Source organism: Lineus longissimus, chromosome 8 (assembly GCF_910592395.1).
Source record: "Lineus longissimus chromosome 8, tnLinLong1.2, whole genome shotgun sequence".
In the NCBI taxonomy this organism is placed as follows: Eukaryota; Metazoa; Nemertea; class Pilidiophora; order Heteronemertea; family Lineidae; genus Lineus; species Lineus longissimus.
In genome coordinates this window covers 8,212,354-8,225,702 of record NC_088315.1, presented here as the reverse complement: position 1 = coordinate 8,225,702, position 13,349 = coordinate 8,212,354, and the positions used below count along the sequence as shown (strand labels likewise).

Here is a 13,349-nt window from a genome sequence, read left to right as displayed (position 1 = left end):
AATCAAAGCTCAGCTCCCCCCCACCAAGTCGAACACGAGCATCATTAGCAAGGCGTTGCCTCATCTACACACCTGCCGTCAAAGATCAAATGAACGTAATTAATCGAGAACCCCAGATGGGAAATTAACTGCGTCTTTGATAAATCGACAACAGGAGACCATCCGCATGTACATTTTTGCAGACATAGCTTGTTAGAGTTTATTAGTATCCGCTCCAAATATAAAAGGACGGACGATATTTTATTTTATCGTCAAATTATAAAGGAAATGGTTTTTTTGCAAGATGGAAATTGAGGAGTAGCGCGGAAGTCTGGGTATGGCGATGGCCATTAGTTTGTTAATGGAGGCGTAATTTGAAGAAAGAGGTATATAAGAAGACATGTCCTGACCGATACAATCGTGTTGGCATCACCACATTGGTGGTATTTGGGGGTTCGACAGCGGGTAAACCGTCCGGGCTACCATCCACGACTGAACACAGCTACAACTTCCTTGCCTTCGTTGGTAACTGCGACAACAGCTGTGAGACATAATACCAGAACAGCAGAACCACCTCACCCCTTAGGCAGCAATAAGTCCAGCAGCGAGTCGCGTAAACAGCAGCACTTGCTCCGTGGATTAGCGAAGTGATCGCATAATTAATGGTCACTTTATACTGATTAGCTCCGATGACTTATTTGAGAGCTAACATGGCTATTGAGTGGTACCCAGTAATAGCAAGGTACACTGCCAGAGATGAATGATCACATTTACACAGCGGTGGTGAGGGTCGGGCCACTCGAGGCTGGGTCATATTGCCAATTTACTCTTTCAGGCGTGGGATATTTCATGTCTGGTTCAAAGAACACAGGTGAAATTGAAGCTAAGCGTCTTACCAGAGGGCAACATACACGATAGCAAAGTATCATTCAATACAAGACGTGCCATTTTCATTTAAGGCTGGACCACAGCGCCATGCAGTGCTGGAATATGGTATTACTTCATGTAACGTCTGCAAGTAACTTCAGGCATAGACTACACTTTGATCGTTACGTGTATAATGTCACCCAAGACAATTCTTGACTTGTCCTGTGCAGGAAGTTCATTGGTCCCGAAACTACAACAGAAGGCACTGTGTGGTGCTGTGGTCTTGCCTTTAACGAAAATGACAAGTCCTGTGGACTGCCACTAAAAGGTCTGTGGCATGGTTGAAGCACCTTGTGTAGGATTCTCTTGTCGACAAAGAGTAAACAGATGCAATCTGCAGCACTCAAGTCGGAGTTTCGGTTGAAAACGTCTACACTTTTATGGAGAAAGTTAGCAAACCTTGCAATGGATTTAATAATAGACTCGAGTGATTTATACATCATTTGTCCCAAAATCCTGATTCAACGAGAAGGAATAACAAAAAATAATGTCAGCATTCATCAGAATAGGAGTTACTGATGCATCTGCCTGCCTCTCAAGTTCATAATCTGATGTTACACGCACGCTACCCTCTGATGTGCCACGTTTATGGCTTGAAAGATATTTACTCAGCTCCTCTGTGCGGAGCTTAGAAAGCTGTGGGTGAGCTACTCCATGCTATCCTTTGAAATTGTAGCATATGCCTCTCTGCTAATGCTCTTGTTGTTGCCATTTGGATAAGATCATGCGCCCTTAACCCCTTCTTTGATCTGGTGCGATATGCATATCTCAAGAGGACTTTTTGCACACTCAAGATAGGTTTGTCCTCTGATGGATTAAAAGCTTGAAGCGTTTGATGCGGATCCTTTGAAATCGTACCATTCTCCTTCTGCTCAAGCGCTTGTGTATTTTATACCTTGACTCTTGGAAGTCTTTGTTTTGGTTGACTTTCTCATGAATGAAAGCGAGTGTCTCTTGATAATACCGATGCAAAGTTTACATGGTACATGTACATGTACTGTATAAGCCAAGGGGTCAGATCTTGACACAAGGTCAAGTAAACCGGCAGTAAACTAACTTTGAAATGAGTGTCCTCATAGAAGATGAGTAAGTGTCTCATGATAATGCTGATGCGGCACTAACAAAGTTTACATAGTACTCGATAAAGCCAGGAGGGCAGGTCTTGACACTCGGTCAAGTAACTGGAAGTAGACTTACTTTGAAATGAGTGTCCTTGTAGAAGAGGTGTTTTTTTCCTGCTGACCTTTTCTGAGATAACGTAACAAAAAATTCAGACCACAACCCCTGATACGAAGCTGCCAGTTAAAAGATCTGAGACAGCTTGGACTGGCACTAGCTCTGGCTTTTGCATGATATGGGTCTGACATCGGCACTGAGACTCCGACACTTGTATCGATTCCCAATACTTGGTCTGGGATGTAGCGTCGGATATTTTGAAATTGGAAAACCAAGACAAACATTGGTGAGGAGGCGAATGTGATACCCATGTGTCAATGTACTATACACCTCTTGATGTGGTCCTTACAAGGTTATGTCAAGGTGGCCCCTGGATGTGGCTTGAAATTGACCTGAAGTTGACGCTTATGTCTTATAACTTTTCAAAAGGTTACACCAACTCGAAATACAGTCGAACATCCTTTAGCAGACACCTCTCTATTAAGGACACTAGTTTTGGACGTGAACTGGTTGTTTCCATTCAATTTGGCATCTGTTATCAGGACACCTCTCTAATAAAGACAGCCCTCGTCAGTCCTGAAGATGTCCTAAAATTGTGAGGTTCTTTGCTGTTGGACTGTCTTTTCACTTCAGTGTTGACAGAGGTAATCATCAGTACGGTCCCTTGGTGTTATCTCAATGTGAACGCTTCTCAATTCCAGCCGATCACCATTGCTGAAGTCATGCTGGTCCATGAATCAAACAAAAATAGTTTCTGCATTTCTATAGTGCTTTGTATTGACTTAGGTCAATTTCAAAGTACTTTACAGCCGTCACTATCATAGGTCTCTGAAGAGGCACTCTGGGGTGTCAAGAAGCAGCTGACATTTTCCCTGCAAGATGTATTTTTGGCGATATTGACCAAGTGTCAACTCTGACCAGAGTCGGTCGAATACTCAATTTCTCCCAATAGCTGTCTTATGTTTGCGATGTGATCTCTGTCCGACATTGAGTGGAAATGTCAAATTCTCATGAAAACAATTCAACCATGATAGAATCAAGTTTTGGTACATGTACGACACTTGCATGTGAAGGATCATTGGTTTTGTTGGGATGAAAAAGATGACATTGAAGCTACATGAGGATACAATGTAAGTAGCTATAGCTATAAGTTCTACTGCCAGAATGGTGAAGTGAAGTGGTGACTTATTGACATATTTGGTACCAAATATTGCATTGAGTGGAGTATGCTGGGTCATAATCTGCAATTCGGGATATCTTCCCTCCCTTGGTCCATTGTTGGTTCGGATATTATATGTTTTGACAATGGTTACTTGAAAAATTGGGATGGAAGCAGTTGCAGTATTACGTTTAAATTGCCCCCAATCTCATAGACTGGACAGACTTTGTTATTGTACCAACTCATCCAGTTCATATCACTCGCATTGGAATCTGTGCCAGATCTAAGTGTGGTCATTTCAATCTTTCATTCACAGAATTGGAAATGATGTATTTTTCGATCTGCACAGTAAAGCGCTCCATGGCTGTTAGTAGCACTCTATTGCGAGATGTCAATGTGGATCGTGGAGTTTTTTCTCTCCTGTGTTCATATTTCAGTCATGATCACGATGGCTTAGATGAGGCTGGGTGGTACTCCTCAAACACCTCTTAGGAACGTTTCCCGAAGCCCTGTCCGGGCCATACTTCAAGATTCATCCATGTAGATTTGTACCGTGTGACTCCAAAACTATCTCTGGTGCATCTCTGAAGTATTCACAGTCCCATTCCTATGGGGCCTGGTGCTTTCATAAATCTAGTCCCTATCCTAGACCGATCTGTCCATGGTGTTGCTCACCACCACCAGTGATGCCAGGTCTAGATGGAAGTGGCCAAAGATGATAGATAGTGAATGCATGTGAAACGTTTTAACCACGACAAAAACTGCCGGATGACTTCCCTTATTGAGACTTGCTTGTCTCATATATGAGGTTTTGTGCTGAAAACTATCAAGGTTTATATCAGGACGACACCAATTTGAACTCACGCAACAGATACTATAACACAAAAACCATTGTTGCTGAGATTTAAATGATAAAAAGCGAGCTGTTATTTTACCAGAAATAATGAGAAAGCAATCTTTACAACATCTGCTCATTCAAATCCCACAAACGATCGAACGTGATTTAATATTTCCCATTTCAATGAAAACCGACTCGACCTCGCCTGACTTCATCTTTAATTAATCTCAATTTCACTTTACCATTGATGTGATTAGCTTCAGGTTTGAGAACTCTCACAGACCGCGGAGGGTTAATTTTAATGGAAAAACTAGAACATTAACCAATTCATTGAACAGTGCATCAGTGCTCATTATCGTCAACGAATCGGAATTTAAAAAAACAATCAACATGAAACGAGCGCGGATCTGTAGCTGATCCGGCGATCAAAGCTCTATAAAATCTCTTGTCGTGCCATTAGAACGAGAGCACAACTGATTCTCAACAATGCTTATGCTATTTCTGGTGTCTCGGTTTCTTTCATGAAAAGGCAATGTTTCTCTCTTAGGAAAAAATATTGAATGTTTGTGGAGTTGTTTCATCAGAATGTTGTTGATGCTTCAGGCAAAAGTTACTAAAATCGAAAGTTATTGCTGCCGTGGAGGTTTCTTTTGTGAAAAGGCAACATTTCTTTAGTTGTTTAAGGAAAGATATATTGAATGTTCATGGAGTTCTTTCAATCATCAGACAGTTTTTTATACAATAACCAAAGGTATCTATGGAACTGTACTCACAAAGAGTCTTATTTCTAACGGAAGCATTATGGACTTCCAGCAATGTGTCCCGTATTTGGACCATGAATTATTGCTTTTTGTGAGGCAACATTCCTTAACGAATAACTTTCCGTCTCTTAAATAGAAAGTTGTTATATGAGTATGCTCTTTATCGATACTAAAAAAACTATGTACAGGGCAATGTCCTCGGTGATGCTTTTGAACTTCTCGGGCCGTTTTGGGGCCGAGAAATCATATCATTTCCTTTCTTTCTCAAATTTCCTCCTCCCTTGTTGATAACTCATTTCGACAAATGTACTTTTTCATCTAAATATCTAATTATATATGATATTAATCAAAATTTCCTGCTCGTTTTGTCTATTCTAGGTAAGTCATCCGTCTTGATGTATGTCTGGTAATCACATTTTATTATGATTATGTCAGTATCTGTGAATGTAATCAATATTCATAAATTAAGGAATCGGCAGGGCTCCTGCGTATTATGTATTTCAGAAGTTTGAATGGTTGATTAGTAATGTTTTCAGTCTTACTATCCACCAATCCATACATTTCATACCTGCTGCATCCATCCTGCTTTGCTTCAGTGACCTTCTTGTTGGTAATTTTGGCCCTGACTTTCTATCACCTGTGTCAATGCAGTTTCTACATCCTACATTCTGATCCCGATCACAAATATTGACTTCAAGGGAATTGTCGGATAAGAACACAGTCGTACATTTATTTGCGTGTTTTTTCACCGTAGAAGCAACAAAAAATAAAAGGATATTAAAATATTCATGCAGTGCCGTTAGCGATGTGGCCACAGTTTTGATTGTTTCAATGTAGATTGATCGCCAAAGAATGACAGTAACAGAGGCAAATATACAAATTTGCCACTAGCCTTATAGGAGAGAACACAGAGTGTATTATGTGGTTATATAGTTGGTACTACAGAACTTGGTGAAGTCAACTTCAGGTCTGTTTCAGCTGATTTTAGCAACTTCCAGCTTCTGTGTACTTGAATATATAGGAAATTGTGTATAACTAAGTTGGGAACAAACTTGAGCTAGTGTGGTCTTGGCATGACTTGAGGGGACCAGGCCATATGTTTTCATAATCGTTGGCGAATACTTTCACGTAGCGGATATATTCGTAACAACACCGATTGCTTTATATATTATTAACGCTCAGGTTCCCAGTAACTTCTTTATTGTTGTCTGTAGTATTACCAATCGATGTGTTACTGCCCTGTACTGATGGAATGTACACTTCCCAGATAAAAGTTGGGGTGCGAGTATTCTCCGAACCTGGATTGAATGTGGCAAATTGTGTGAAAATTGCTGAGGCAATTTTGAATTTTATCGCCCTGCACTCTACAAGGATACACTTCATCAGTCAGCCTCTGTATCTTTTACATGCTGTGATTTCTTCTGGGTACTTGGATTTGTTCTCTCTGACTTAAAAAGATTCTGTCGCCTTGAATCGCGTGTGAATTCATGCGGACATAGCGTTTCCTTTTTTGATCCGTGATTCTGTTTTCTGTAGAATTTGTGCAGTAAGCTATGAAAACGAATCCCGCGGTTGAGTAGGATTTCAAGCGTAACTTGTGAGGATATTCCATCAAAAGGTCACTGGATATGTTCCAAAGAACACGCATTGATTTCTGCTTTTTTTTTGCGTCTGTAGGAAAAATTGGGAAACTTTTCAGAATGTTCTTTCTTTGGATTATGGATATTGAAATATATCAGAGTTTGTACAGAGATAAAGATCGAGGTACATCTTCGTGGGGGCTCTAAAGTTTCTCCGATGTCATCAAAGATCATTTGTAAAAGCAGCCTATTAGAATTGGTTAGTCGTGCAGTGAAATTGGTGAACTTTGAAAGTAACCTTTCTTGCTTCAGCTCAGCACTCTCAGCAGTCAAGGAAGTGGTGATGAACTTTTCAAAAGTTGAGTCGGATTCCCGCATTTTGGATGCCTTCTGAGAAGTGAGAAGTCTTCTTAGACACAGTTGAACCTCTGGATCTTGAAAGCCACTAGAAATTGGGCATTTCATGGTGAAAAATCACTAGAAGGGTTGATTTGAGGTCAGGATTTCTGGGTATGATGAGAAATCCAGGTTCCCGAGTAGCTTCTTTTCAGTTTTCAAACGGTTTGGTGTGTTAAACCTGCTCTTGTTTTGCCCTCGGATAGCTCCTTTGATATTGATCTTGCCTTTGAAAGCCTCCCATGCCAGTGTACGTACATGTCTGTCTTCATGATTAGTTTGGGGCTGTGAGAGTCAATCAGTGCATCCAGGATGATTTTCTCCCATTTCCTCAAGTGCTCCGGGTAATTTCAGAATTTCCCTTTGCATATCTGAGACTGCTAATTGATTAGTTGTGGTTCGCCCTCTTGTAAAAACTTTCTTATTGAAATCACCTGTTTCGCCTGCAAACACACTAGATTTATGATATGCGACCTGTCACAGCAAAATCCTAGCTTGGCAGGTTGATGTCTTTGTGAAACCTGAATACATCAAATTCTTCCATTATTTCCTGGTGTCATTTAGGCTCATCTTCTCTGCGACACTGCTGGGTTTGGCTGTGATGGGTCACATATGATTCAATGCCCCTAGATGATTTTATCCAATTCCTTCAAGTGCTCAAGATATATCAGATTTGTTATTAATTTGCATATCAGTGTGTCTGGTCTGTTCGTGATGGTTGATTCTTGCATGGTTTCACCCTCAGACAACTTATCACCAAAACCTCTTGTGTGTGTATGCCCATCTTCTTGATCAGTCTGCGACTCGAACTTGATTCAGTGCATCAAGGATAGATTTCTTTACAAATCCTACAAGTACACTTGGTATATATTTCAAAATTTGCATGTCTGACACTGCTATTGAGTTTGTTGCCTGGTTTTGCCCTCTCAATGCAATTTTCATATTGAAATCGTCTGCTGCACTTTCAAAACACTTGTCTGAACTCACGATATGATTCACTGCCCTGGATGATTTTATCCAATTCCTGCAAGTATTCGAGGAGCATATGCTAAGATTCATTACTTTGCAAATCTGGGTCTACAGATGAGTATTTGTGCTTCTCCTCCTGGATAGACAGGTTTGTTGGTATCATATGATTTATGATAAGTCAGTGTTTGAGCATCTGCTAAGTTTAAAATGATTGAAGGAGACTGTTGGCTAATTTCACGGCCTCATAGCCTTGTTGTTAACAGTGCTTTCAGCCACGCAATATGGCCCAGAACGGGTGTGCCTTTCAAAGAACTAAAAGTCCTGGCCCTTCACTGACTATATCCTTATCAAAACAATCGGGGCCTATTTTGCCACCTTGACTGACCTTGGGGATTCCAACAACTCACTGACAATTCCCCCGACAGATATACATCAAGCTTACCTATAGTTCGCTTCGATGTTTTAGGTGCAGGATCTCTCTCCCCTTTCCCAGGTTTACAAAATTACAGACGAAATGAATTACTTCTGGCCGCTACTGTATCCTTCTTGAAACAACCAGGGCCTATTTTGCCACCTTGACCTCCTGCATTCCAACAACTGACTGACAATGCCCCGACAGATATACATCAAGCCCACCTAGTTCCATCTGATGATTCAGGTGCAGAATCTTGTTCTCTTTCTCAGGTTTACCAAGAGAAACAGATCGGGTTAAATCCAATATTGCCGAGGAATAACAATGGTTTTTTTCACAATGGCGGATGTTGACTACTTTCCATGGGTAAAGTTGCTATAACCATCAAGTGAGATCGGTTTCTAAGTCCCGACAAACCTTAGTGAGTCACCCTAAGGGATCACTCCGAAATTCCCTGACGTCAGTCCAGATAAAGAGTTTCGTCTCTCCTTGGCCCACCTTCGTTGAAAGACGAAAAGGGCGTCTGGCGTCAACAATGTCACCAAGCATAGAAGAAGGACACAATGGAGTAGGACTATTAAACTATGGTCCGCAGTTCTCTCAAGATGAGAATGTTCAGAGATCCCAAGATTCCTTTCCAATTCCAGTGAGGTAGAAATCAATTCTAACCCAGGCAACTCCTTTCCAGAGGAACACTGAATCTGTTACACCAGAAATTGAATTTTTTTTTCCTTATTTGGAAATGATAGCAAGAACAGAGTACTGTCCCTTTCCTGAACTCGCTCTGAAAGCAGGATCGAGTCTTGGGAATACAACACCCTTTCTGAATAATCTTCTCTTGAGAAGAGTATCAGGTACAACATTTGTAGAAACTGTTACCAATATTTGCTGAGGTGATGATGTCCAAAGCTAGAAATCCCAATTCATTTCGTAAAAACACAAACTCAACAGCTGATTTCTGACAAATTAAAGTTAATTGGATCCGATTGTCAAGCCAATTTCAACCATAATCAGTTGAAAATACCTCAGAATCTCTTACAAAAATGGAATAATTTCATCGCCCGTGACAAGCTTTTCTCCCAGGTGCAATTATCGTTTAAACATTTTTGATGAATCAGCAGGAAGGAATTGAGAGTAAATTTCTCAAAAATGCCTCGTTGTTCTGTAAATTTGAGTTGATTAATTCTCTTCTTAAGAGGATGGAATGGGTTTCAGCAGGTTCTTTCATTTGAAAGAGTCGATAAATGGTACTTCTTTCCTTAGAATCTGAGGTCTGATCTGGTTTAATTGCCCTACTTTGAACTGGGTTTGACTGGGTATGGGCCCCGATGCGCCCGCTCATAGTCAGGTTAGACTTTTGTCAACTGCCAACACTGGCTAGGACAGCATTGGCCAAACCTGCTGGGTACAATACGAGCCTAAGTAGTAGCCTACATAACAGGCTGTATAGACAAGCCCCTTTAATATCAAGTCATATCAGAACATATCACTGTGTACCCCCAATCTGCTCCATTGAATTTTGCACAGGATTATCACAGCCATTGCCATGATTCTGCCAGTTTTAAAACTTTTCCATTTTGTTAATTCAAAGACTTAATCGAAATAAAATTTTCTCTCTCCCACTTAGCATTATTAAAGCATTGTTTAATGATTATGCCTCTCCCCTAAAGTGCGAGAGTATCAGTCTCATTATGAAAATTTCTTCAGAGCTATCCGTCAGAGTCATCATGATAGTCCTATGGGAGCTTATTAGCGATAGTTATGAACGAACATGATGCATGCCAACCAGCTGCACAGTTCAAAAAGGATACCAACTCATCTCATTAGGAACAATTTGTCGACATTATGAGCTTGCTTGTTCAAGTTACTCCTAAAAGCTGGTTTCCTCAAAGAGTACCTGGCCAGAGTGGTTCCCCAACAAGAGATTTGACTGAAAAGAATCTTTCCTTGTGTTATTGCTTGGACTTGGACAGTACTTGGGATGTTTTTGATTTTTCTGTAGTAGACCTATCTGTTGATCTCAGAATCCACCCAAGATCCAGAACTGTCGATTCATTAACTGCACCCTTACTAGTTTGCTGGTTACCACGAGTTCCTATCGCGCTCAACCATTTGTGATATTGACGTGGAGCCACTGAGCTATTGTTGTCAACACCGCATAGAGCAGATCTTTACCTACGATAGGTACACTACACTGCCAGCATCAAGTTGATATCAGACTTTCCGTATTCATTGGATCACGATTAGAAGCGCATTGATCAAAACAGTTTCAAACATTGATGAAGTACTTTGCGACTTGCATCTATCTGTAACTTAACTCGTTGGCCTCTCGGCAACACGGGAATATCGTCATTTTGGCATTTACTCCAATGTGTGCAGAACGGTCGAAATTGCGGCAGCTGAGTTCATCATTACTCCCATTGGAACTTTAAATGCTCGGGATAATGCTACCGATGGTGTGTGGCATTTTGAATTTAGCAATTACTCTGGCACCGATTATCAGATTCTCAGGAGATCAGAACAGGAGGTAGCATCAAATTATTTGTTTCAAGTTTAGTTGCAGGAGAAGTTTTTAACGGAGTGGATCTAGTGTCGTGATTACAAAGTGAAGCCAACATTTGAATTTTCTTGGAAGTGGACTACATGCTGATTTATGAAATTGACTGCAATATTTCATTAACTTGCAATAGTTCACGTCCTGAATTGATGTGTTTTTTACGACTTTAGTAGTAAAAGTTTCCTGGAAGTCATATCAGGTTGCAGTCAATGAGTCAGTCATTGGTTCAACGTTTTTGGAGTTTACCAGACCCCGTGGGAAGTTGTAACGCAAGGGATATGGCTAAGTGATCGAGGTCATTAATGCTAGCTGCCGATGACATGACCCACCACTTACATCAAAGCAGCAGCTGAAGCGGCATACGTCAACACCGCTGGGCGATCGTCGGCATGAGCGCATCCCTCGTGCGTTTTTACAGCATTTTGATATGGATTAATGATACTTTATAGTCGACATATTGTTCTGAGTAATGTGGAGTGCATTTCTAGAGAGTGATATGGAGTACGTTTCTAACCAAGGTTAAAGTGGCTAGAAGTGTCTAATTCAATATCTGTGAAGTTTTAAAATCCAACTAAGTTGGTTGGCCTCTTGTTGATTTTTTCTCGTGTTCAGCCCATCTATCTTTGTCAATTTTTGTACATGAATTCATGACGAATGATTGTGTACATACATGTATTTCAGTATGGGTTGTTCAGATCTATGCATGTGCCATGGTGTGCTTATTCTTCAGTGGATAATTCTCTTCTTGAAGGATTTACTAAGGAGTCTGTAGATAATTTATTAGCCGGTGATATTGTCGAATTTTGTTGTCATTAGTGCAACATAACTCCTGGGCAGATTGATTGTTTCCAAGTCCGAAGTTTGGCCTTGCATTAGATAGAATTCGCACGGGGCAAAATCAATTCTGCTTTACATAATCTGTTAGCAGTTACCGGAATGTGTACTTAGCCTCAAAATGGCATACTTTGTGTAAAGCGCTAACTACACACATACTGTAGCCATGTAGCATGTAAAATGTCCACAACTAGGAAAATGGCGAATTTCTGTGCTCTAATCGTACATGGGGCCTACAACTGTTGGCCAATATAACAAATTTTTGCTGCAGTACCAACCACGTGGAATATTTTAGCTAATCATGGAGAAATATCTTGTGTCCGTTTTCAACTTTTTGCCAATTTAGGCTAACTCGGTATAAATGGTGTGCAATTTTTTTCTCGTGGATACTGTGAAGTTTTGGGTGAGATTCTTTCGATCACGGAATATATTCGTCTAAATGGTTGTTTATGGGAATACCAACAACATGCCAGCGCCGTTACCTAGGAATAAAAATGGCTTCACCATGCCGTTGGAGTTGCGGCTCCGCGGTATGGAGACGGTCAAGTCATTCGTACGCCTCCACGGAGATGAATACATCAAACAATTCCTACAAGTAGGTATTAGTCATTTCCTCGTTATAACTTTTATAATTCAATGAGCCCCCCCCCCCCCCCCATTAAAATTGTCGGTTTCGGGGACTTAAAATGCTCAGTGTCCAAGAGAGATGTCCTAATTACGAAGGAAACGATTTCATGGAAATGACCAAATCCAGTCGTTAATCAAACAAACCACATTTGAAAGTCGGCCAGCGGGTGACAATGTTTTTGTATGCGTCTTGACAGTGCATCATGCCATGCACGCAAGTGTATTGCGCATTTGTTATTACCCGCAAAATGTGTCCTGAAAACAGAAATGTACGTCCTCCGGTCAGTCAGTTTATGAGAGGCGTTCTCAAGGACTGCTTATCAGTTCTACAAAATGGGCCAAATTCATAAAGGGCGTTTAGCTTAAAACAGCGTTTAACTACTGAATAGACAGATTCTGGCCCTTCATGCAAATCTTCGCAGAATATGAATAGGCCCTGAAACTGATAAGAGAGAAGTTGTACATGTCTAACCCTTAAACGCCTTTTATGAATTTGGGCCAATATGTTTATCATGGCTTTTAATCTTGTCCACAACGTACTTACCATTCTTTTTCATCCAATATTCCTGTAATGCACCAATGGTACCGTAGAATCATTTAAAAAACATTTTCCATATTTTTCTGATCCGATGGACATGGTTAAGCACTTCCATTGATACTATTTGCTTACGGATTCTCAAGATGTTTGAATAGTCCAGATGTTTTTCAGAATTAATGGCCAAACAGTTGCTATTAATTCATTGGATGCAATGAAGAGTTTCGTCAGGCTTGCTCTTTTGAAATTTTCCGAGAGAGCTGATTTTCACTCCGCTGGATTGGCCTTGTAGAGCTGAATCACTCTCCATTCATTGGATGGCCAGTCTCTCTTCATGGGGAGTGATAGCAGCTCTCCAATAGATGATGTACATGTAATTGGAGTTTTAGTGTAGTGGTAGAGCGGAACTTGTGGGAGGTTGTGGGTTCGAGGCTCTGCCAGTGCCACCAAGTAATTTCAGCTTATCTGAATTGGCCATACTGCGCTCCATCTTTAAGCTATTGATGGTCATGGCCTGTATAGAACCACAGTAGTCCATCAGAATACAATAGAGCTAGACACTTTTTCATGGGGACATTTTCTACTTCTACACCGGCATG

The 13,349-nt window shown here is 40.8% G+C and overlaps 1 protein-coding gene across 19 annotated transcripts in view; it reads left to right on the top strand.

The window, feature by feature from the left end:
- The window catches only part of LOC135492535 (liprin-alpha-1-like), a 145,285-nt gene that overhangs the window by 40,962 nt on the left and 90,974 nt on the right, over positions 1-13,349 (top strand). The window contains exon 1 of one of the 19 annotated variants that reach the window (XM_064779065.1): positions 11,274-12,183. The exons of the other annotated variants lie outside the window; for them this stretch is intronic. Within the exon in view, the coding sequence (XP_064635135.1) occupies positions 12,028-12,183 (156 nt within the window). The 5' untranslated portion in view covers positions 11,274-12,027. Of the gene's footprint in view, positions 1-11,273; positions 12,184-13,349 lie in introns of those variants that run through there. 19 annotated transcript variants of the gene reach the window in all.